The sequence below is a fragment of the Drosophila simulans genome, chromosome 3L (assembly GCF_016746395.2).
Source record: "Drosophila simulans strain w501 chromosome 3L, Prin_Dsim_3.1, whole genome shotgun sequence".
NCBI lineage: Eukaryota > Metazoa > Arthropoda > Insecta > Diptera > Drosophilidae > Drosophila > Drosophila simulans.
The window spans coordinates 16,443,743-16,469,319 of record NC_052522.2 but is presented as its reverse complement, the minus strand read 5'-3'; the positions used below and the strand labels follow the sequence as shown (position 1 = coordinate 16,469,319).

At 40.5% G+C, this 25,577-nt stretch overlaps 7 protein-coding genes across 7 annotated transcripts; 4 read left to right on the top strand and 3 right to left on the bottom strand.

Moving 5' to 3' along the window:
- The first annotated feature begins 2,834 nt into the window (after positions 1–2,834).
- On the top strand, positions 2,835–4,730 carry LOC120284788. Its single transcript, XM_039293757.2, has 2 exons — positions 2,835–3,336; positions 3,896–4,730. Exons 1-2 carry the CDS (start codon positions 3,107–3,109, stop codon positions 4,089–4,091), a joined length of 426 nt encoding a protein of 141 aa, XP_039149691.1. The 5' UTR covers positions 2,835–3,106; the 3' UTR covers positions 4,092–4,730.
- A 6,055-nt stretch (positions 4,731–10,785) lies between these two features.
- LOC6738379 (myrosinase 1) lies at positions 10,786–16,753 on the bottom strand. The gene is made up of 4 exons (XM_002085152.4): positions 16,488–16,753; positions 15,572–15,773; positions 12,093–12,986; positions 10,786–11,442 (listed from the first exon to the last, which is right to left on the bottom strand). Exons 1-4 carry the CDS (start codon positions 16,526–16,528, stop codon positions 10,954–10,956), a joined length of 1,626 nt encoding a protein of 541 aa, XP_002085188.2. The 5' UTR covers positions 16,529–16,753; the 3' UTR covers positions 10,786–10,953.
- A 2,650-nt stretch (positions 16,754–19,403) lies between these two features.
- On the top strand, positions 19,404–21,772 carry LOC6738378 (probable ATP-dependent RNA helicase Dbp73D). Its single transcript, XM_002085151.4, has 3 exons — positions 19,404–19,548; positions 19,603–20,423; positions 20,485–21,772. Exons 1-3 carry the CDS (start codon positions 19,526–19,528, stop codon positions 21,702–21,704), a joined length of 2,064 nt encoding a protein of 687 aa, XP_002085187.1. The 5' UTR covers positions 19,404–19,525; the 3' UTR covers positions 21,705–21,772.
- Positions 21,773–22,247: 475 nt separating this feature from the next.
- On the top strand, positions 22,248–22,984 carry LOC6738377 (peptidoglycan-recognition protein SB1). Its single transcript, XM_002085150.4, has 2 exons — positions 22,248–22,355; positions 22,421–22,984. The coding sequence occupies exons 1-2, from the start codon at positions 22,301–22,303 to the stop codon at positions 22,936–22,938; spliced, it is 573 nt and encodes a 190-aa protein (XP_002085186.1). The 5' UTR covers positions 22,248–22,300; the 3' UTR covers positions 22,939–22,984.
- A 120-nt stretch (positions 22,985–23,104) lies between these two features.
- LOC6738376 (peptidoglycan-recognition protein SB2) lies at positions 23,105–23,758 on the bottom strand. The gene is made up of 2 exons (XM_002085149.4): positions 23,356–23,758; positions 23,105–23,297 (listed from the first exon to the last, which is right to left on the bottom strand). The coding sequence occupies exons 1-2, from the start codon at positions 23,717–23,719 to the stop codon at positions 23,113–23,115; spliced, it is 549 nt and encodes a 182-aa protein (XP_002085185.1). The 5' UTR covers positions 23,720–23,758; the 3' UTR covers positions 23,105–23,112.
- Positions 23,759–23,996: 238 nt separating this feature from the next.
- On the top strand, positions 23,997–24,787 carry LOC6738375. The gene is made up of 2 exons (XM_002085148.4): positions 23,997–24,147; positions 24,209–24,787. The coding sequence occupies exons 1-2, from the start codon at positions 24,091–24,093 to the stop codon at positions 24,554–24,556; spliced, it is 405 nt and encodes a 134-aa protein (XP_002085184.1). The 5' UTR covers positions 23,997–24,090; the 3' UTR covers positions 24,557–24,787.
- A 7-nt stretch (positions 24,788–24,794) lies between these two features.
- Positions 24,795–25,537, bottom strand: LOC6738374. Its single transcript, XM_039293685.2, has 2 exons — positions 25,309–25,537; positions 24,795–25,254 (listed from the first exon to the last, which is right to left on the bottom strand). The coding sequence occupies exons 1-2, from the start codon at positions 25,366–25,368 to the stop codon at positions 24,910–24,912; spliced, it is 405 nt and encodes a 134-aa protein (XP_039149619.1). The 5' UTR covers positions 25,369–25,537; the 3' UTR covers positions 24,795–24,909.
- Between the last annotated feature and the right edge of the window lie 40 nt (positions 25,538–25,577).

The following is a 25,577-nucleotide window of genomic DNA, read 5'->3' as shown; positions in this document are numbered from 1 at the left end:
TCGGCAGCAGAACCAACATAAAAACCAGAGGCAGCCGACATAGAAAGCTATAAAAAAGACGAGTAACTAAAAAATAACTAGGAAAATGCAGTACAGTGATTGCTCGTAAAATGCATTTTAGCATTTATTTAATTTTGCAATTCTCAGGGGATTGGTTACCTAAGGTGATTTCACAATTGTTTAAATTAATTTAATTTTACAATTCAATTTTACAATATAAAAAGTAATAATAAAATGTATATTATTTCGAGAGAAAGCACAATTTAGAAAGTGGCTTACACCTTGTTGGATCGATCGGCAAAAGGATATTTTGGCTATTACAAAAAACACAATTAAATAAAATGCAATAGGATACTTATTTCAGATATATAAAAGTTAAAATAAAGAGGTGCGATCGTTGTCCAATTAATGCATGAATACTAAATGCCAGTGATCACTGCACCTCCAACAATGGGTACACAACTCAGGTTGTTTGGAGGGTTTTATGCTCGTCATCGACCCCACTCCTAGGTGACTCCAGTCCCCTCAAATACCGAAACCCAGAGTGATAGAGCGGTTACCAAACACTGTTTTTCATTTTTATGGCCGGGGGAATGAAATTTGATTCTCGGAAGAGTTCATTTATAGCGACTGGAATTGAAAATGGCCTGTCTGTCTGCGCTTGGCTCAAATCCGGGTAACTTAATTAAAGTGCTCGAGCCGGGGTTGCCGCGCGCATTGCAACTGCATTTCGCAGGGTTGCCAGGGCAACTGACAAATACGGAAATATTACTGCCAGCCATTTACAGAGCAATAACATTTGGTAATGGCAATGGGCGTGTTCCCAGGGGGCGTGTTCGCCGACATCGGCTGTAAATTCTCTCTTGCCAAACATTTTTCACCGCCCTACTCAGCCACTTCCTTTTGTCTATACTTCCTCGTCTCGCACTGTTGTTCTTATTGCCATTGTTGCTACTCCCCCCGAATTCGAAATCGAAATCGACATTGCATCCCCGTGGGAGCTCGCAGGCGCCCGAAATTGCAATCACACCTGTGGGAAATGCAATAGCAACAGCAGCATTAAACATAAATTATTAAAAATTTATAGAAGTGCAAAAATATTTTGCGAAATTTGATTACTTGAATTAATATTGAATATATTTGAATCAGAGGAAAGTGAGGAACGACCATGTCAGAAAAAATATTGAAGTGAAAATGGATTATAACACAAAGAACTTACCAAACATAGAATTCATTTTGCAAGATCCACGCATTTAAGGACTCGGATTACAAATTAATAGGTCGTTCTCAGCTAAACCGATTTCTTAAGGTAAAACTTTCGGCCAAAATGTAACTATTTCAATGATCGCGATCGTTTTTTGGCCTTGCACATGTAGGCGAAAAGTGTAATAGAGATGGCAACATGTTAACCCGATCTGCGAAAGAGATGGCTGCAGTGGAAGTAAACAACAAATAACAAACAACAACGGGAGAAACAATAACAAAGCGCAAATTGTTTGCTTTTGTTGCCGACGAGGATAAATGCATTGATTTCTGACAGTCGACAGTGGCGGCAATCGCTTTTTTTCGTGCCCACAGAAGCGTTAAGCAAATCGTAGGAAAGAAGCCCTTTGGGGTTATATCCCCTTTTCAAAAATACTACCCCCCCGCCTGCTCTTCAAAAAATCGCTCAATTGGTTATTTTCATATTTGTTTTTCACAGAGTAAAAGCGGCGTTAATTTAATAACTGAATGTTTTTATGCCGCAAGTTTTAAATAAATATAATAATATAAATATATATAAATATATATTCTCGGGATTCTTTGATGCATGTAATAGTTTACACAATATACTCGAATTTATCAACACCATTGTTAAAAACATTTTATTAACCTAAAATAAGAAGAAATACTCATCTGCAGAATACAATTTACTCACCAAAATCCGATGTCAGTTATTTGTCTAGACGGAACATATGCAAAATATATTCATTTTTGGTAGAAATTATATAATTTTTTGAGTTGCACTGTGATAATGTAAAACATAATTAACATATTATGTGTTATTATATTAATAAATTATCTTTCTAGTAATTCAAAGGTTTCTAGAGTTCTCAAAAATTATATACTTACTTAAATATATACACACTTTTTAAAAAGACTGAAAAGTGTAAATTAATATATGCATATAATTAAAATACCATCCGTTGGTGAGTATTTAAAAACACCGTTAATATTAACGGGGGAATGTGCAATGTTTTTGGCCGACCGACAACCCCAATTTTGGACTGCACTTTTGCAGTAAATTTCGCTGACGACCGCAGTTGGCTTTGCGTTTTACGTTTGAAAGGATTATGAACCGGTTTACTTGGGCTCTCCACTGGGCGCATAAAAAACGAAGGGGCTTAGCCAGCCGGCTGGTCAGCGCCCGTTTCTCAGTGGGCGGTGGGTGGTGGGTAGCTAGCAGTGATTTGCACTCATGGGGTGGCTAAACCACCCCCTTGTGCCAATCTTCCCCATCACTCCGCCGCCCACTTCATGCAAATGGCCAAACATTAAGGCGACACTTGAGTTGTGTCTACAAACAGCAAAGGACAGACTTATAGTTACATTTTCAATATAATAATATAATGACTATTATATTCTTAAATCAGTAGAACTGACCAAAAGATATGGTTTTTAAATGCATACAAATATTTAAGGGTACAAAATACACCCCTTAATTACATGTACATATACGGACAACCAAAATTGATTTTTAATATTTTATTTACATTCAACTGCATTCTATATGCTTGTAAATATCTTTAAAAATATTTACATTTCTAGATTATTTATTTCAAACTTTTTTTCTGTTTATTTGTGTGTTATCAATTTGAACTATTTTGCTGACCGCGTCTGTTACCAGCTGCAATTGAAAGACACGCCACCCCGTTCCCGGCGAATGCAAATGCAAACAATGGCCAAGGCTGCGACGGAAGAACAAGTCACGTGCTGCCCGCTCCCGAGTCCGAGTGTCCGTATGTCGTATCCCATATTCCTGGCGTAGTCGTGTTCCTGGATTCCCCGTTTCGCCGTACTCCTAATAAGCGGCAAATAATTGGCAGACGAACTTGAGACTACCCCAATGGCATGGGGATACGGATTGCCAGTGGCAACTGCAATTGCCACTAAAAATCGATACCAACCACCACCACACACAGCCACCCTGCAGGTTGTCGATCCTGGCTGGAATGTTTGTTTGTCTGTCGCCTTGTCTCCCCTTTCTGGCCACCAGCTTTCCAGTCGCCAGGGGAAAAGCAGAGAGAGAGCGATTCGCTCTCAATTGCATTTTCACTGCATTGCCTTAAAGTACAGGTAAGCCATTCGATTTAAGTGTTCCTGCCTGAAATGATTAAAAAAAAACAACGTAATACACTTCTTTGTGAGCACACTCGATATGGCGGGACATTTCCAACTCAAATGAACGGCAATTAGAATTTCCGGCCATAAACTCTGGTAAGAACTGAAAAGCGTTAGCCCAGAACCCACGTCAACTGACCAAATTCGAGTGTCAAGCCCGGGCTACGAAAGCTGCGAACAGGGACGGATTCATAGGGCCATATTTAATCCAATTCTACAACTCAGATGTACAATTTAAAGTGTAATATTAGTTCTTCTTAATATGGTATAAAATTTGTTAAGACCAATGAAATATACAGGGTATTCTGTACTAAATTACCATATTGCTATATTTTAGATATATATATTAATGAAATAGCAAATTATTAAGATTGGTTTTACTATATAGAAATTATAGTATTTATAAGCAAACCTTTTTAGTTATTTATATTTTGTGTTTTATAGTTAAGTTTTGCACTTTCCTAGTTGGTTATACCTTCAATTTGTTTGTTGTATGTGCTTTATATGCTTATAGCATCCACCTCAAGAGCCCTCGCAATCCGCTCCTGGAATCCGTAATGACAACAGTACACGATCATTACGGCCTTAGTAGTTGCATTCTGTCGCCCTGCTCAATGAACCATTCCGCTGGCTGCAGTGGGCCCGACTTGGACAGCAACAGAAAAACAGCAACAATTAATATGGCCAGCGATGCGAATCTAATAATGTGACTACAATGACGACAATAGACCCGCTCCCTGGCTCCCCGGCTCCTTAGATCTCGGTGTTATGTAAGCCGGGCTGGGCAGCTGCAAAGTGTGATATGTGGCCGGTTCTAACGATACATCATTCTGATATATATGCCCCGAGGTGTGGACTGTATATCCATATATCTGTATAGCGACTACTTTTAGGTGCGTCATAAATTAACACTAGCTCTCGGCCCGTTTGGGCCATTCGAGGATAGTGGCCCAGTGGGCGGTAGCTGGGCTCATAAATACGGCACAGGGAAAACAATTAAGCATTGCATGTCGGTCGTGTCCAGAGCCGCTGCATCGAGATCCATGGAACACGGTCACCGGTGGTGGTCAAGGTGCGTGAGATGGCCGTTGGCTGATAACCAGCTGCGGAATTGGCAGTGGCTACAAATGAGCGATCGTTTATCTAAATGGGCCAACATGATCGCACAAATGGTTTGCTCTCATTGGGGAGGGTGCACTTAATGGCAGCGATTGGTAGTGGTTTTATGGCTCTTAAAGTAATTGTATCTGATGATTTCGCTATTGCCAGAACATCGGGCCATAAACACTGTTTGGTGTTTTCAATGATTTTATTAGCTTTAAATTGCATGAGATGATTTGGTAACCAATTTGTTATCCATTTTTAAAGATATGAAAATAGTTTTTCAATAAAAACTTTAAATAGTAAACTAACAAGCAATATGCAGTTAATTTTTATACATCCGTCCATTTGCGTTTGTTCTAATAAATCACGAATGTGAATCTACTCCAGATCTATGTACTCCCATTTACTTATAAACAACATAACCCTCATTCGTAATACTGCCCAAATCCAATAAATCGTCAAAACAAAAGTGCAGCTAAGCTACAATAACAGTTAAGTGCGAGAAACATGCATAAAATCAATGGATTTGATTTCTAGTTTTGAATCAAAATATACAAATAAGGGAGCGGCGATACCAAATGGTGGGAAGATGTGCAATAGCACGGACCAACATCGAAACCGAAATCCCGAAAAAAATGTGGAAATCCGAGCCCGGTTGAGAGTTCCTCCACTCCCAGGAGCGCGTATTCCCAGGCGATGATAATCGCAGGGACCCAGGGAACTAAGGGTGGTTACGACATGGAAAAGTAACCCTCCAGTGGCAACTGTAGAACTGCAATTGCAGTTCAGCCGAACTAAAGTGAAGCAACCCCCGAGGAGGAATCCAAGCCCCCGGACAATGGCCCATCCTTCGCCTCCTTTATCCTTATCCCTTTGGTTGCCCGATGATGGTGGCGCATTTGCAATGACAAACAAACAACAATAAAACTTCGATATCGAGCCGATCGATCTATAGGAAATTGCCAACGGCACACACGCAATATCTTTTGCGTGAAATTTCAGACAAAGCGGCGACGAATTTGGAAAGGAGGCTTCACTGTAGAGAGAGGTACACGTAGTTATGGTGCTCGTGCTCCCTAGATCGGGACAACAGTGGCAGCTGCGCAGGCGCCGCGTTTCGTCATCAGGGTCGTCATCAGATTCAGTGCGGATTTCGGTTTTGGTGGTGGGTTCCCAAACTGAATGCATTGAAAACCGAACTGGGTACAGTAGCGCACGCCACTAATCATGAAGTTTATGCGTTGCGCGTAATGGTGATTATATCTGTGCGAGTGTATTCCAAATAAAGAGTAGAGATTATAAAGATAACTTACTGTATATATCTTCCATTTATAGGAATAGGAGATAATTCTATGTGATAACTTGCTTGTTTTGAGCAATATGTATTCCTTTTCTGCTAAAAACTATATGTTTCACACAACTAACAATAATTTTTATAATACCCATTGATGAGTAACATCATGTATTTGAAGTTATTCCAATTTCCGAACACATAAACGTCTAAGCATGTCCCTCATCACTGGGATTCGACCATTTGTCACTGTCTCAAATATGGCTCTAACTGTTTTCCCTCCTAAAAAGGGGTGACATACGTCGTTTGTCCAATTTGTTACGCAATCAAAGCGTCGCCTGAACCTGGACTCCTCTGGCAAACGCACATTTCGTAGACCAAGTCCACGTTCACGTCCAGGTCTTTTAGCTGGTAATTGGTATGTCATTATAGCAAACGCAAGGCACAGCCAAGTGCAATGAACTTGGGTTTGGAAATGCGCGGAGAGAGATTGGGTTTGTTGATTTTTGGAAAGAGGGAAGGATCAGCTGCCTTCTGATCCTGGCACGTTCTCCAAGGAATCTCAACCCTCCCTTGCAGACTTCGCACCTTTCTTCTTTACCTATTTGCTTCTCGTAATTTATAGCCCACAAAACAGCTGACGAGAGAAGAAACCTTTCTTTCATGCTTTTACATTTCTTTATTTCCAAAATTCAAACCTTAATTAAAGAAACAAGGTCCTGGAACTCACACCCTAAGGATCATATCTAGTTAGCTTCAACTTTTCCCATGCCTACGTTAAAGTTCAGCAGAAGATTTATGGGCAAAGCAATTGAAGTGACAAGAACTTTGCTATCTCAAATGGGGGGCTCTAAAAACCATTTCCATACCGAACAGTTGCCCGTAATTGTATGGGGGTGCTCTATTCTCTTCTTTTGTTGTCCAGAAAATTACTAAATGTCACCAAGAACGAGGGGATTCCTATTCCATACAGCTCCCTGGCCATGGATGCCACTTAACGACACACCAAAAGCACAAATCTCAATGATTCAATGATACTTTATCGCCAAACCTAATCTACTTGAGAAGGGGAACTATGAAGTGACATTACATATAACATAATATCGAATGGAATGGGTGGAGTTACCCAGAGAAATGATGAGGGCTACATTTCTCAAGAGAATGTTTCAATCAGTGCAGCAGTTTATGAAAATTTTATATTGGTGTATGATGTAATTGAATATTGATTTCAAAGGGTTAATTCAATTGCTTCGCAGTGTTAATTGCGGTGTTACACAGTAAAACCATAATCAATCTAAAACTTAGACTTAGATTTCTGGAGTTTTTTGGTACTTAAAAATAAATACGATTGCTCTTATTTAAATCCAAATTCATATGATGCTTATATAACAAACATATTATTTTTAAGACATGTTAGACCCGATTTTCAAAGTTCTACCCGCATTCCCCAGATTCTGTGATCGAATCTTAATAGAATTAACCACGGTGCCACAGAAATCTGTGTACACATTATTAACTTGATTGCCCCTTGTTGCTATTGGAAAATAATTTTTCTCTATTAAATTTTCCGTAGAATTGACGAAACCGAACCAAACCCAATCGAACTCTGGTTTTTAATTTACTTGATCACTTATTGTTATTTAATCCTTCTGTCAGGCCACTATACGCATCCTGGACAGATGTTTGTTTGCCCAGCTCCAGTGGTGCCTTAAATGCCTTGTTCGCGGGATTAGTGCGAGGACAAAAACCGGAGGGTGGTGATCGGGGGCGAGCATGTGTGCTGATTTTTGCACTATGGTGGGTCTAAGCCGTATTAATTTTCAATAAGTGCATTGAGGTCTGTGAATCATTTGATAAATGGCGCAGCGGGTTAATCCTGCTTGTTGATAAGGGGAGAGATGCAGCCGCTCCTGCGGATCCACTTTCCCAGCACGTTCCACAGAGGAAAAGCGACGTGACACGGCAAAAGTAACCACAAAATTTTCATCTTTAAGTTTGATAAGCTTTGACAGATAAATATAATAATAAAATTTTTGAACTTAAGTCATGGATACATCATTAAGATTGTAATTTTATTGCTTGCAAATAATAATTTTTATTATTATTAAGTTTAAACTAACTTAATATATTAAGACATCATATGAAAATAAACTAAGATATAAATATAAATATACAAATATATAAAACCCCCTCGAAATATGAGACATAGTTGTAAGTCCTCACATGCTTAATGCGAGGTTTGGTTTTATCTGTTAATTGCGCTGTTATGTTACTATTACTGCATTGTATGGATTCATCGCTTCTAAATAAATAAATAAAAATTAAAAAAATACAAATATATGAAATATTAAAAGATAAGTGAACAAGAACAAAATTGTGCCCGAAAGTATGCTACAAGTGTGTACAAACTTCGTTATCCAATACACAAACCGTTTTAACCGGTTTAAAGTGACAATCGGGAATAAATGTGAATGTACGTTATTTGAAATTGCAATGCTGGAAATTTTAGTTAAAAATAAATCAATTAATTGATTTATCTTATTAGTATTTTTTCTTTTAATATCTCAGTTTTCTGGGCAGCTTTTAAAGTAGAAGATGCTAGATCAGAATCACCACATGAGTTGCTTTGGCCATATGAAACTGTTTTGAATCTATGAAAGTTAGAAAGACTTAGCATGCCAATCCGCATAGAAAACGTTGACTAAAATGCGTAAATCGAAAAGTTATCTGCAATTAATCTTCGTAGGGTGGTGATCTGTATTTAAACTGGATTTATTTATATAACTCAAGCTGTGACCTTTTCAAAAGAAAAATAAACATGTGCATAAATCAGATGTTTGAATTTTGCGAAGTTCGTGCAACTTAACTTACTGAACTGAACTAAACTTTGGCTGATGCAATGCCCTGTAAAATTTCATCGGTGGAAAAAAGCACAAAAAAAGTGGAAAAACTGTTGAGAACATCCAACTCCAGAACGTTTTTCCCACTCAGTTTGTTTGACTTGTTAGTTTGCTTTTGGTTTTTGCCAACTTGTGCGCCACACTTGGTTTGTACAACATTGTTTTGCTAATGTGTGTTGATTTTTTTTATATTCTGGCACGGGGTGTCCATAAAGGGGAAAGGGGGGATCTCCAAAACTGAAGCGGATCTTTTTGCTCTTTTGATTGATATTCCCTTGACTTCAACTGACCATTGGGTCTCATTAATCATACCGTAAAAAGCAACTATTGGATTATTGCCGTAATTTGTTGGGAATAAAATGAAGGGAAGAATTTGTTGGTATAGAGTTCCGGTTTCTTTACTTATTTTTATGAGCAACTATAAAAATGTTTTTGCTTATTGAAGTACTTTACATCTATCCTTCTATGTCAAAGTAAAGTGTCTCGATTTCCTCGGGTATCAGATACCCATTACTTAAGTAGTAAGGGTGCAAATGAGAAATTAAAAAATTTTGTTTGCATAGCTATAGAAATTTTCAAAAATAATAGACAAATCGGAAGAATATAAACATTTAAAAATATGACAGGTTATTATGGAAACACTGCTGTAGATACATTTTGCAAAAGTGTGTGCCAATTTTTGGCCGGCTTACTACATACTTTTCATCGAATATAGTATACCCTTTTACTCTGCAAGTAAAATATATGAAACCTACACTTGCATTCCCATTTTGACTTGCTTTGTGATTTAGTTCTTATACATACATATGGTATATACATTCAATTTTTCATTGGGTATCGAGTCGGTTTGTCTAGAACAGAACAATAATGTTCACATTGCATAATACATTGTTAATAATTTTCCAAAGCCCTTTTGATATTCATTTGTATGTGACTGACTTGGATATACGAACCCTTAGTTCTATTCCACATTCAATCTTTAGTTGCCAGCGCCAGACTCTGGGCTGATGAATTATGAATATGCCCGTTGCCGGCTCGTGACTCAAACAGGTGCAAAGTCACACTGGGAGCACGACAGGCAGGCAGGTCGAGACCAGACTCCAGACGAGCCCCTCCCCCAGAGGCACTTCCCTGCCCCCCTCCTCTTTCACCACGCTGGCATTGGCATTTCAATGTTTCCTACAACGGCTAAAATTGCTTAATTTATTCAGCAGTTTTCGTGTGACTTGAGCTAACTGAAACAATAAATCCAGCTAAATGCATAAAAAATAAGTGTAAATAAAAAAAGCATTACCCAAAATGAAAGGTAACTGGTTCTGGAGGGTAATAAACAAATGTATCTATGGGATATACATGAGATTCCGTATCGCTTTCGATTCCGATTCGAAAGTATCTTTACTAAAGTTTAACTGAGGCCAGGCGGATGTTGTGATCATGCAAAGAATATACCTACATATGCATAAGCTGTGATTTAATCGGGGTGATTAGCAAGGGATTTAAGTATTCCGATTCATGCTGGACCAATGTCCATAGATAGAGAGACCCTCCCCTACAATTAGCCCCCAGTCCGACCTCATCGCGATGATATAATGTACTAGCATCGGGGCTCATTGTGCCGCAATATATCACCTATCATTGGATATTTTGTTGGTTCTCTGTTTGATTTACGTGCGGAAATGTTGGGTGACAGCTCAAGGAAATTACTCCATGTAAATGTCACACCGTATCGAACTGAGTGGTGGTCAGCTAAAGTGATCTAAAAGAGGGCTGCATTAACATCTGAATGATCTTTCCGGTGAATGGGAGCACCCCGCTTCCTACAAGCGATCTTTCAAGGTTTCCAGTTCGACTCTGACGCACAAATATGAGTGATTTCAATAGAATTTGGTGGAATATACGACAAATTGTAATTGTTTTGTTAACGCGATATATGGCTAACTTATAGATCTTTAGAAAATATATCGATCTCTTCACCTTTTGATCTCTTTAAAGCATGAAAGAATCGAAAATATGAATAAGGAAATCCATTCAAGACAGGTCTGTATGCCATCTTGATTTAGAAAAGTAAATAACGAAGCTGTATAGTATGTATTTACAATAAAAACTTGATTTAAATATCACAAAAGGGTTTTATTCAGTTTCGAGTCTTTTAACCTTAGTACAAATTATAACATCTATACATAATATATTACAAAGACGGTTAGACGAACTTAGGGATACGAGTTGAAATCGAATATGGCAAGGCTCATTCTCTCCTTTTTATTCATATTTATTTTCTTATCTAAGCAGAGCCAGCAGGAGAATGCCCATCAGACTCCAACTGACAGCACCGCTAGCACCACTTGTCCTGGCCTCCGCCGGCAGCTGAGCCATGGCCACCAGCTGCTGCTCATCATTGAGCTTGGGTCTGTAGCTCCAATCGATGGTGTTGGTCTTGCAGAGCTGGGCGAAAACTCTCGCCGAGATCTTGGGCGTTCTGGTGCGTTGCGGTGAGTTGAAGTCCACGTGATAGAGACCGAACTTCTCCGAGAAGCCGGCCTTCCACTCATAGCTGTCCATCAGACTCCAGGCGATGTAGCCACTGATATTCGCTCCATCCTCCATGGCATCGAGAACCGCCGACAGATAGAGATTGTAGTAGTCCACGCGGGCATAGTCCTCCAGACCACCGCGATCACTGACTCCGTTCTCCGTGACGATTATCTCGGGCGCATTGTACTCCCGGTGTATCCACATCAACAGATTGTACATTCCCTTGGGATAGACCTGCAGGAACAGAGAGAAGATGGGGTACAACCCCGCTGTCAATAGGGTTCATTCACCTGTGCGACACCTGGGCGAAAGTCACCCTCTTTTCTGATTCCTGGCTAACTAGTTTACTCGGCAAACCATAATTCAAACTCTAAGTGGGGATAAGTCAACCCTCGAGTTACCCCAAGCACTCCACCAAGTTAATTACACCACCTCATCCTGGACGTGGGGGATTTCTATGCCTCATCTCTGCTCTCCAGAGGGTGGGCCACAATCAATTTAGCCGACTAAGCGAAAGATAATTGAAGTCGTGCAGATGAAGGAAATATGGTTCTGGTGTTAGTTGTTGGTGAAGTTTTCAGACCTTTTAATGTAATTATTCTGTGATACAGAAAACTTTTAAAGTGCTAAAAATAATACATATAATGTGTATCTGGGCTAAACACTAAAGGCTTTTAAAGCCCTACTTTAAATCCAATTGACATATAAGAGGATTATAATTCATATGAAATCTGTATTCCCCAGAAGATATATCCCAGCTTTAACTAATGTCGGATTTTTAACCTTTTCCATATTTGTTAATAAGTCCTTTTGGACAGCCTAATAGCTTATGCTCCTGTTCTGACTGCCCAAGATTTTAATCTCCAAGTTTGTTTCAAACTCACCTTGAGCCAAACGGATCCCGAACCGGGCCAATCGACGCCCTCCTGGTTCTCCACCACACCCATATCGTGATTGAAGGACGGAATTGGGAACTTGCCGGTATTATTGTGACCATTGGAGGTGACCAGGTTGCTGGTGTAGGAATTGATGCCGAAGAAGTCGGAGGTGCCGCGTATGCGATGGATCTCCTCGGTGGTGAACTCGGGCAATCTGGATCGAGCTCCGAAGCCCTGCTCCTTGCTCAAGTTCCGGATGCGCTCGATCATCACCTTGGGATAGTTGCCGTGCTTTGAGAAGATGGGATGACCGAACCAGCCCACATAGAACTGCATGGCTCGCTCGGAGGCCTCGCGATCCTCGGCGGAGTTGGGATCCCTGGGCTCTGGCCACGACGTATCCAGTGTGATGCCCATGCGTCCACCTTGACGCGGCTGGAAGAGCTCCCGGTACATGTGCACCACCTCGGCGTGGGCCTTCAGCAGATTGTGACCACAGAGGTAGGCGGGAATGCCTGGATAGTTGTACGAAGGTGCCATATAATCCACTCCATAACCGTGCTCACACACATGCCACGGCTCATTGACGGTGGTCCAGATCTTCACCCGATCCCCGTACATTTCCAGCACCAGGCGAGCATAGTCCTTGAACAGCGGAATGATCTCCGGATTGGTCCAGCCACCCAGCTCCTGCAGCTTTTGCGGCAGATCCCAGTGATAGATCGTCACCATCGGAGTGATGTTGTAACGCAGCAGTTCGTCGATCAAATTGGAATAGTACTTAATGCCGGCTGTACTGACTTGGTTCATATAGCCACCGGGCATAATTCGTGGCCAGGACAGGGAGAAGCGGTAGGTGCCCACATGCAGCTCCTTGACCATTTGCACATCGCGTTTCCACTGGAAAAAATTCAATTGATATATTAAATTAATATTAATAATGTAAATTACTAGCTTACAGTTTTAACAGCGTTATAGTATCTTTCTAGCTGATTAAGTACAAAAATCCCCTCAAGTATAATGCATATCAAATCAGTTTGACGAATATTTGATATTAAATGATATTCTGTATTTAACAACAATTTGCCGTAGTAAAGAACGTATCAATTCATTTAACCAATTAAAGTCAAAATATGAGAAACCAGTGCGCAACTAGTCATACATAATCCGCCTGCTTAGTTGGATCATAAAATCTAATCGAAACTAGCCAACCTAATTTAATAATTGATATGGACAAATCAAAGCTATAACATTAATGTCCACTGGTCATTTAAATTGAAATGTGAGCAGATAAATAAACCCGCTAATGGACACGTTAAGTGTCGGAAAATGAGACTACGGCATTCTGACTTGTTTGGTGTGGATTGATTTGGTTTTTCTTTGAAACGATGCCAAGAATGCCGAGCCAAATTTCCGAAAAATCCAAATTGGGAATGGAAAACCAGTTGGTTGGCGACACATTCCACGCCCAATGGTCATTGTCACAACTTGGCCCGGAGCTCTGACTTTGGCTTTGGATTTGGTTCGCTCTATTGCTAATTATGTGACTTTGAATTGAAAAAGCGATTTGAATTGCGATCGCCGAGTATTGCATTTGAAAGGAAGGGGGCGTTTAAGCTGTCTGTCCAACCATTTAATCCATTTTTCAAATCGCCTGCCGCCGCTGACAACAATAACAAAACTAAAAAAAAATAGTAAAAAAAAACTTACAAAAAACTATGACACCTGACGCAAATGCAGCAGTTGGCACCTGTAGCTATTGATTGGCATCAGCAGCGAATTGTGACAGTATTAACCAATTCTCCATCGCAGTCAACATGATAAATTGATAATTCAGTGCAACTATGTTGCAGATATTTCAATGCGAATTCATTGAGTATTTATAAGGGTGAATCTTGCAAGGAGATCGAGATATGTATGATATGAATGAATGCAAATCTTAATCTTATTTAAATGTAGCAATTAAATATACATAAATTATTAAGATTTCTAGATCCGCCCTGGCTTATAAATTGTTTGACTAACCTCCAACTGAGAACAAACAATTAACAGCAATTTATAGAATTTATTTATATCTTTTGCCCTGCATAAATTACATTTAGTAGTGGATAAGATAAACATAACTTAATCACTAATCACAATTACCTAAAATCAACGAATATTATTTTCTCTTTTCTGTGCTCATTTTCTCCAATTCTTTTTTATACCCATTATTAAGTGTTTTATTTGGCTTTGTACACATAAAACAGGCCTAAACAATTATCTTAATTAGCAGTGTGCTTAGCTAACTTATCTGCTCATACCAGTGTCTGTTTGAAAATGGGTCACATGCCAAACAATTTCATTTGATACAAGTATGCAAAGATTTTTATCAGGTCTAACCAGATGGTTGTACAATATTCCTGCTACTAGAATCCGTCGAAAAGTTCTCTACTGCTTTACATTCAGTAGGCCCACAAAACAGGTAACGCCCTAGTTTTTGCCCTTTAAATCGGCTTATTGCTGTAAGATCATTAATTCAGCCAGCAGCAGCGATCGACAGTCATTAATCAATTAAGCGAACAAATGGTGCAAATGCAATGTGCTGAAAGTCACAGATGGAGACAAGTTTACTATCGGAACACAGTAGTTAATCAAACAAACTAAGTTCCAAACAGGTGTCCCCATGCCAAAAGGCCTGCTGCTCATGATTTATGCGGTTCTTGGCTAATGATTTTGTGGTCAGAACCAATGCAAATTACTTTACGGCCGTAATGGGATGCAATATGTGCAACGATTTGCATCGCATGTCCACGCTTGAGGATGATATTCTGGCCAATTGAATTATGGTTATTGTTCAGAGTTATGTTATCTAAACATAATTGGCCAATGTGATCTTGGCTTCGAATTAATTGGGGGCACAATTGTAGTTTATCTGATGATGCGAAAAGCTATTTGCAGAAGCTACCAATTTATACATAAATTAAATACATTTACATATACTTTAAAAATTATGAATATTTAATAAAGTAGTCACTAAACTTGAAGAACTATAAGATACTACAATATATGCTAGACATTGGAAAATTTAATATGAAGTAAATTCCTTCTTAATCAGATTATAACCCACTCCTCTAGTTAAAAATCCCTTGGCCATTAAGCACTTGATTCTAATTGATTATCCAAGCAAGCATTGCGGATTCACTGAAGTGATCCATTGATCTCCTCCTCCTAAGATCACTGACCACTTCTTAACTCCCATCTGGTTAGATCAGCGTCAAGAGCTCTAGATAATATCACGTAATTAGCTGTGTAACTAATAGCCATCGGAGTGCATCAATTGCCAGTTGCCTACATATTTTGCAGTCGATTACCTCAGCTAGTCGACTGGAGATCTTGAACTCTTTGCATAACTTCCAATCAAACTGAGATGCCAAACGAACCGACTCATTCTGATTCTGAATCGGATGTCTACCATTATCGATTTGATTGAATTCTCCGCTCACCTGATGATAGCTGTCCGCCGTGACATCGCCATTGGATTGATCGACTATTTTCTCGGGATGAGTGTGGGTGAGAAAGTCCCAGATGGACTCGCCCTTGTCATCCGCGTTCCAGCCGCCTTCGATTTGGTATGAAGATGAACCGACGCCCCAGAGAAAGTCGTTGGGGAATCGACGGGTTTGGCTCACCGGACTGCCGAGACATCTGCAAAGATGCGTTAATTTGTTATTGCTTAATCGAAAAGGTGTTGCTAACTCTTAAATCGAAAGGCTAAAATTCAGCAAATCCACTGCTAATCAAGTGACATTCAAAACTCACAAGTCTTACGACAATTTTTATTTACTTTTTAATTTTATATGCGTTTTTATGATCTTGGCCAGTCGTCGTTGTTTATAACAACAATTGCCGATCGGCCGATCAGGGTCAGTCGAGATTAAACACAAATTTGTAGCTTTCTTTGAGCCAAATTCGCTTTTTTGGCAGCTTGTTTTTTTTTTAGCCAAGGCGATTGGGAATAGATTTAAATGGCAAACTAATGCTTCACTACAAGTGCTATGTATAACTATCTACAGTGCACTATGCTACTCGTTTTAAGCTTTTTTTGTTATAAATATATAGTATGTGTTTTTTGGGATAATAACAGGATTTTCAAAAAACCTTGCTTTTTATTTACACCATTTAGAATTTACAGGAAATAAATAAACTGAAAGCTTATTAAAGTACATTTTTAACAACATAACTTAGGATGGCTACAATAAAAATTGCATTAACTGCTTAGTATAAAAGTAAGATCTTATTGGAGCCTCTAATATTACTTCTTTAGAATTCGGCGAAATTTAAAAAAACATATTAAGATCTTAAGAACTTCGGTTTACTAGTCTTTGCCCCTGCACTTTAGTCATTTAAACTAACACTTACGAGGCAGTCAGCACAAAAAGAGGCAGTATGAATTGCATCATGTTTATTTTTTATATCCTTATATATCCTTTTATATCCTTGGGCACGAAACTAACGTATGCAAAACGAAAACTTTGAGCAGAAAACCGAGCGTTTTTTTGCCCTAAACTTTTTCGCCGAGTTTTGGAACTTTTCGCGATTTTTCGCAGCGCCCACGATTCGCGAGCGAGTTTAGATGTTGAGCGGCCAGCGAAACGCTTGCAAATGAGCTGCGGCGCTTTTATGTCCTACCGTTATAAGCGATCGCTGGAGCGGGCTCCAAGTTATAGACAAGTTCTCAGCGTCGCCCCCCTCCCGCGCCTAACGAGCTGGGGATCACCGAACAGGTGCCAATATTATCTCTTTTGTTTTTATCTCGCACTTGTTGTGTTTGATACGTGGATTCTGCACACATGTAACAAATGGAGAGAAGGGAATATGAGTGAGCTGCAGAAATTTGTGTAAAAGCTGAAGAAAATCAGAAATCCCGACCAATCAGAGTGAAATGTAGCGTTATAATATTTAAATTAATCACAATCTACGGCGGGCTTAGCATACATTATACGGTAATAAATATTCCAAGTGAGCCGTAAAATTCCCACGAAGGGCACGATTATGGAATTGTTATGGGTTTTATTGCCACCGATTCGATTTTTGCCTTTTCTCGCTTTCAGTTTTAGAAGGCACGTTTATCACATAAAGCTATCAAATATTTCTAAAACCGTTTTCAATATAAGCCAATATGCTTATTAGCTTCATAATTGGGTGTTACTTTAAGGCTTTATAACATGTCAGGTGTATGTCATACATATTTTACATATTATAATATATCATTATCATTATAATATATCATTTATTATTATATCAATAGTTATAGATTCATATTATATTATTATTATATATCAATATATGCATCCGAAAACTGTTGTAATTTGTATTTTACATTGCAAAATGAGTACTCTAAACGTTCTGATTAATATAATTTCACATGTAAGCAAACTAAAGAAGTTCTCTACCGTCTTCAAAGTAAGCTTGAAGAAAATAAGTTTAAAGTTTTTCTTAAATTTACCACTAAAGTACCAAAACACAACTCAATAGAATGCCGTAGGTGGAGTCTTCAATTGAACAACTATTACCCTCTTTTCTTACTTCAAAGTCTTTAATTAGGTTTCACAAACTAAAAAGCCAAAACATTGTTTAATTAAGGGCAAGTAAAAGCAGACACAATATTTCCCCGGCAGATTGATAAGGAAAAGAGAGTTGCCTTTCCCCGGAGAGCACTGAAGAATATGGTGCGGGGAAAATTCAATTAGATCGGAATAATAAGGAAGCCAATGGAACAACGTGATAAGTTCCGATGTCAGTTACAGATACAAAGTATCTGACTTGGTCAGGGAAGTCCAAAACTGAGAACGGAACGGCATTTAGCCAAATAAACCCGTTTCAGCATTGGACTCGCCAAAAGAACTGAACAATGACTCTTTTGCCTTACAATAGCCATTATATGGACAGCTTTCGTATCCGCAAACTCGGTTCATAACTCCATATCCAGTTTTGGTATTTTAATCCGGCACATGTGCTAAATGAAAGAACCTGGTACTGATTCGAGCTGAAAGTCTTGAAAGTCAGGGATCACTTAGCATATACACACGCTGACTTCATTTAAAAAACGTTACAATTCCCAATGAAGTGGGAAATCATTACTTGAAGGCGTAAACAATATGAACAGACCGAAAACTATTCAACCGTCGGATTTCCCAAGCGTGAATATATTCTCAATTAAGAAGATTAAAATTTATCAGTTGAAAATAGTTAGTTAGTAAGTTGGAATAAGGCATACTTAAATAAAATAAAGCTAGGCAATTCACTCGGTGAATAATCACGAAGAACTGAATAAGCGAGATTCCAATTTCAGTTATTATGTTATGTAGATCCTTAAGTGCTCAACAAAATCTAAGGTTCAAGCCTCGACAACAAGGGGCCAAGTAGTACTACGAGTATATATAGATTCTGACACACGATGTGGGCGTGTCGTCCTCTGTCACAGGTGTTCAACTGCCACTGAACTGAACTGAATCGAATTGAAACGACCGTCGGCATGATTAATGGTCGCATTAAAAAAATACAAATTTGCGGACGGAAATAGCAATAAGAAGTTTAAAGTGTAGCCGCAAACAAGTGGCAATATTGCAAACAGTAAGACTGTTCGGAAATATTTAAACATCTCATCAAAAATGTCATTTCTATAGAAATATTCATATTATTTTTAGTGGAGCATGTAAAAACCCTCTAAACCTGTTTGGAGTACGTCCATAAACATTTATCGTATCTGATGCTTAATTTTGCATCCGACGCTCACGTGGATACAATCTCTGGGTCAATTATGAATCACCGGCTGGCATAAAAATCCCCAAAGAAACCCATGAAGTTGGCGGCATTCTGTATACGCATCAACGCATTTCGTTAATACATACTCCTATATACATACATACATCTAAGGGAAACTACAAAGCCCCTTGCAAACAGGAATATGAACTAATATTGTTTTCATTTCCGTTGTCAATTATTCTGCGGTTATGGGAATGTTGTTAATTATTCCAAAAAACTGGAATATAACTGTGTGCATAATTAATAAGATGGGAGAAAATACGCAGATATTATATTGTCTGATCTGTACACTTTTTATATACTTACATATAAAATGTGGTTGTTTTACTCCCAGTATTGTGATAAAAAATATTACAATAATATTATTATTATTATTTTAACCATACAATAATTTTTTAAAATTTCAATTTAATTATAAGAAACCAACAAACTTTTCACATTAAATATATCACATTTTTAAATAAACGCGCCCATGTGCGTAAGGTCACACCGCCCGATAGGCTAACACTTCTTATTATCTCCGTGCTGCAGAGCCCGATATCGATAACATGTTTTTGTAAAACGTAAACAAAGCAGCCGCAACACGTGCATTTCATTCGGTCTCGTTTAGTTTAATAAAAAGAGTCTAGATAATGGAATTATTTACTGTTAACAGGTATTTAAGGTTGTGTTTATTACCTACAGTCATTTCAAACCAATTAACTCCCAGATATACCGAGGATGTGAAGGAACAAAAAGATGGGGCCCAAGGCACCAACAACGAGGATGAAATACTGCAAAAATTGCTTAAGAAGGCTGCAAAACGCAAGAGGAAACACGAAGCCATAGAAGCTGTAGAAACACCTATCACGAAAAAAGAAACCTCAGAGGTTAAGGAAGCGGAATCCAAGGAGGAGCAGGTGGAAGAACTAGAAAAGCCCGTAGAAGTTGTCCAAGAGCAAGATGTTCCGTCTAATGAGTTTCAAGTTCTTGGAGACGATGATTCCGCGGCCAAGAAGAAGAAAGTGAATATGCAGCTGCCCAATTGGCTGGCACATCCAACCATCATCGAAGGCGGAAGCCTGCAGCCGGAGGAGGAAGTGCCAGCCTCCGAGGCAATTGATCAACTCGATTACCTGGAGAAGTACACATGTCAAGCTCTCAAGCAGATGAAGATTAAGCGGCTTTTTCCAGTCCAAAAGCAGGTCATCCCATGGATCCTGGAGGCACACGCTAAGCCACCTCCCTTTCGTCCCCGAGATATTTGTGTATCTGCTCCTACGGGCAGTGGAAAAACCCTGGCCTTTGCCATACCGATTGTCCAATTGCTTTCGCAGCGTGTGGATTGTAAAGTCAGGGCTTTAGTCGTCCTCCCTGTGGCAGAGCTGGCCCTACAGGTTTACCGTGTGATCAGTGCGTTGTGCAGCAAAACGGATCTGGAGGCTTGCCTTCTATCTAAGCAGCACAAACTAGAGGATGAGCAGGAGAAGCTGGTGGAGCAATACAAAGGCAAATACTACTCCAAGGCAGACATTGTGGTGACCACACCAGGTGAGTTAAACAAACCGAGAGAAGCCATGTAGTTTACATTAAGTATATAATTTTCTTACAGGCCGCTTAGTTGAACATTTGCACGCCACGAAAGGGTTCTGCCTGAAGAGCCTTAAATTTCTGATCATTGACGAGGCCGATCGAATAATGGATGCAGTTTTCCAAAACTGGCTTTATCATCTGGACAGTCATGTAAAGGAGACCACCGACCAGCTGCTGGCCGGCACTCAAGCACCTCTATGCTATGCAGAACTTCAAGCCAGCTTTGGCAAGCAACCACATAAGCTCCTGTTCTCGGCGACATTGTCACAAGATCCCGAGAAGCTGCAGGATCTACGACTCTTTCAGCCTCGTCTGTTCGCCACTGTGCTTACCATGCCCGTGTTGAAGGACGCAACGGAAGAAGGTTCAGATACCGAAGCGCTTACGGATCCAGGACAATTTGTGGGCAGATACACAACGCCGGCGGAGTTAACCGAGCAGTACTGTGTGACGGAGCTGCGACTAAAACCCCTCACTGTTTTTGCCTTGGTGGAAAAGTACAAATGGAAGCGATTCTTGTGCTTCACCAACAGTTCGGATCAGGCATCTCGGCTAACATTCGTGCTTGAAGTGCTATTTCAAAAGTATAACACCAAAGTGTCTGAATTGTCGGGAAATCTCTCGGCTAAGGTTCGAAAGGAAAGACTAAGAGACTTTGCTGCTGGGAAAATCAATGGACTGATCTGCTCAGATGCACTGGCGCGTGGTATCGATGTGGCAGACGTAGATGTTGTGCTCTCATATGAGATACCACGCCATATTACGACATACATTCATCGAGTGGGCCGAACGGCTCGAGCGGGAAGAAAGGGCACCGCCGTCACCTTGCTCACGGAATATGATATGACTTTATTCAAGAAAATACTTAGCGATGCGAACAAGGGATTGGGTGAGGAAATCCACGTTTCTCCAGATATTGAGATTCAGCATGCGGTGGAATACAAAGAGGCTTTAGCCGGCCTTCGCACGGAAAAGGAGAAGAAAAAGAACCAGAAGATGGCCGAGAAGAATCGTGTGGCCACCAAGGCCTTGATCCACAAGAAACAGGAGGAAACGGCCACAGTTCGTCCACTGACGTTGATGGAAAAGCTGCAAATCAAAGCGAACGAAATCGTGCAATCATCAAAGAAATCCTCCGAAACGAAAAATCCCAAGACCAAGGCAGACAAAACAAAATACCAGCCAAAGGAAACCAAGAGGCAAATCATTGCCAAACAACGAAACGCCATCGAGAAGTAAAATGTGGGATGACTATATGGAATATGATGTTTTATTAAGTTTACTCAAATATAATAATGTAAAAAGTATTTGTCTATAGCTTCGACGTGTGTATGGGGTCTCCGGGAGCAGCTTCTTATCTCGGGGGCGCAAGTGAATCCCCAGCAGGTTCTTCACCGCAGCCGGTGTGTGTATACCCTGGGTATTTAGATGCTGCGATGTGTATGACACGGTGTATATTTCAGAGAATTGAGATAAGACTATTTAGAAATAGTCATATACCTAATTCGAAAATATTAAGCAGAAAGTCCCAATTTCTTTTACCTCTTCAATCCAATCTTCAATCCTCCAATCATTTCTTTTCGTACCTTAGCAATTTTTTTACTACTTGAAGAAGTCATTGCTTAAATGATCTCAAAACTGTTTGTACATAGGATTTAAATACGATTTGTATAATATAATTTGATTTTGAACGATTGTTCGATCGAGTTCGGTTCATAAGAAGCCAAACCAGTTTTGAGGGGTATCTAACGCTTCGTTTCCCGTAAAAAATGAAACTTTTCTATATAAACACAGCCGTAGCGGCAGAGTTTTATAGAATCTCTAATCTTGCAAAGATGAACACATCAACGGCAATTTATTTTGTGGCCGCTTTAGTGCTTTGCTGCTTAGGTAATCAATCAGACTGTGCTTAAACCCCAAACCAAATGGGCTAATCCAGTTCTCTTCCCGATCAGCTCTATCCGCCAATGCCCTGCAGATTGAGCCACGCAGCAGTTGGGGTGCAGTGGCTGCTCGATCGCCTTCAAGGATTCAGGGCGCCGTGGACTATGTGATCATCCATCATTCGGACAATCCCAATGGCTGCTCCACATCCGAGCAGTGCAAGCGCATGATCAAGAACATCCAGTCGGATCACAAGGGTCGCCGCAATTTCAGCGATATTGGATATAACTTTATCGTGGCCGGCGATGGCAAGGTGTACGAGGGTCGTGGGTTTGGGCTCCAGGGATCTCACGCCCCCAACTATAACCGCAAGAGCATTGGCATCGTCTTCATTGGCAACTTTGAACGCAGCGCCCCCTCCGCCCAGATGCTCCAGAACGCCAAGGATCTGATCGAGCTGGCCAAGCAGCGTGGATACCTCAAGGATAACTACACGCTGTTCGGTCATCGGCAGACCAAGGCCACCTCCTGCCCAGGTGATGCTCTATACAACGAGATCAAGACGTGGCCGCACTGGAGGCAAAACTAGAAAGCAAAGTTACATAGCTTAAGTATAATAAACATTTAAAAATTAATGATAAAAAAATGTATTTATTAGGTAAAATGTTCAATTATTTACATCAATTTAGCTACAGAGAATGGGTTTCAAGATATTTGTATATTAGGGTCTCGATTTTCCCTTTCGAATGATTCATATGGAAACCTAAGGCTTTGGCTGCCAACGTGGCCACTTCTTGAGCTCGTTCAGAAGATGTCTTCCCGGACAAGCTGTGGCCTTCGTTTGGCAATGACCCACCAGGGAATAGTTGGGCGAAACCTGGCGACGCTGCACGGCGATTTGGATGAGGGTTCGGGCAGCCTGGAGCATCTGCGAAGGAGGTAGTCCAGCTGAAATACAGAAATGTATTAAAGAAAATGTCACAGGGTTTTGAATGGGATGACTTACTCTGGAAGTTGCCAATGAAAGCGATGCCAATGGACTGGCTGTTATAGCGGGGAGCATGCTCACCACGGATGCCGAAACCCAAGCCCTCGTAGATCCTACCATCTCCGCCGATCAGGAAGTTATAGCCGATATCCCTGAACTTTCTGCGCATATGATCGGCTCGAATTTGCCTAAGTACCAACTGGCACTGATGCGGATTGAAGCAAGGAGCCGTGACTGTATGATGGATGATAATCAGTCGCACCGGCACCATAAGCCTGGGAATTCGCGGCGAGATGGGCACAGGACACCAGGAGCTGCGGGGAACAATCTGGCCCAAGGCCAGAGTCAATCCACATAGAACGAGGGCCACCTGTAGCTTCATGTTGTTTACTTCTGGATGTATGTGCTCTTTCGGTCACCGATCTGCTTTTATAGCCAACCGAAATATCTGGCCAGGAATCTCTATATTTACGCAGATGTTTTGATCAATGGGTTCGATCGGTGTATTACTGCAGCATAATTAAATGGCCAGCCTTTGTATGGCCACAAATTCCGCTTGCGTCATCTTTCCAAAGATATTTGTATAAACTTAAAGCCCTCCAAGCTTCGCTGGCTTCTCTTCTTTGGGAATGCATAGCTGCCCTTGGACGAGGCGGTGGCCCACAAATGGTTGGTCATCCGTAAAAGGGTGGTTGCATTTGAAAGTCAAATCCAATCTCGGCGTGCTATAAAAGCAACCTGGTTGGGTTACAAATGGACAGTCGGTCGGTGATCGAGTTGCCCAGGTTAGTTAACCTCATCATGAAGATCGTAAGTACCCTTAAGGATAAATGTACTTAAAGTGTATAATCTCAACATTATCACAATCCAGCTTTTTGCTACCATGTTGGGCTACTTGCTCCTTGGATTGGTGCTGTCCCATGCCAGCTTTGCAACTGCCACAAATGGAGTGATTCCAGCGGTGATTCCAGCAGTGCCCGCTGCTGTTCCTCGCCTGGTTCCCGTGGCCACCAGCCATCAGTTTGTCACTCGAAACTGGAATCGAGTTTTCGTGCCCCCCGCCACGGTGGCAACTTATCCCAACACCTACGTTAAGTACAGCGGTGGCTATCCGGCGTATCCCGCCTACAATTACCCATACTCCGCCACCTATCCGTACACCTATCCCTACTACTATCCCACTTATAACGTTGGATATGGTTACAAGGGCGTCTGGTGATCGTTGTACTGGGAAATGTGCAACGTATATAGCCTACCTTTAATATATTGTGATAATACTCGATACCAAATGATATATTATGAAATATATGACAAATGTAATCAAATTAATTCATATCTTAAATCATATTGGATTCATACAAAAGTTGTTACAAAATATGTATCATAAATGATTGTCTCAATATTAAATATACGTTTTTCTTTGCCCATTTATTGAATATGCCCAGAAAAATCCGAATATTTGTTATTAAGGAATATCACACCTGTATACACTGTACAACAATTATTGTGGTTAACCAACTTGTACTTTTATTTATAAATAAGACGATAGGTAAGGAAGAATTTCAAGACTTTCTAAAAGAAAAATGGTGCTGGCACTGCAGGAGCAAGGAAACGAGTTGGCTGAATGAGTCGGGCGCCAGTTGCAGGGAATGGAGCAGTAGCCAGGATGCGGGCAGGAGCAGTCGGACCAAAGGCGGCATTAAACTGGTTAAAGTAGTCCAAGCGCTGGCTGCTGGATACGGCCAAAGGAGATGCACCCAAAGGATTATACAAAGGAGCACCAGCAGCATAGGCGCCAGCAAAAGGTCCACCTGATCCTGGATAGTGTCCGAAAGGAGATGCCGAAGGAAACAATGCTGGATCCACAACTGGCTTGGCTGCCACACTGGCCAGCAGTCCCAGGGATACGAGAATCAACTGAAAACAGAAAAGATGCTAATCTTACAAATCCTTGCCCGAATATTTGCTTACCATTTGCTGCATTTCAGAAGAGATTGCTGCTGCCACAAGATACAAAAACTGAATATGCATTAGCTTGGATAGACTCGAAGGTTTTATAGTTTTTGGGGCGTAGAAGACCACAGCTGGCCTGGCTAATTGGCGCTCCAAATTGTCAAACGCTTGGCTCCAAAAGCGGCCTAAATGGCAGGTGATGGCAGAGCAGCTAACCACCCACCCATTTGCATACGATCCGATATGGATATATATGTCTGTATGTTGCCACACAACATTCAAGTAAT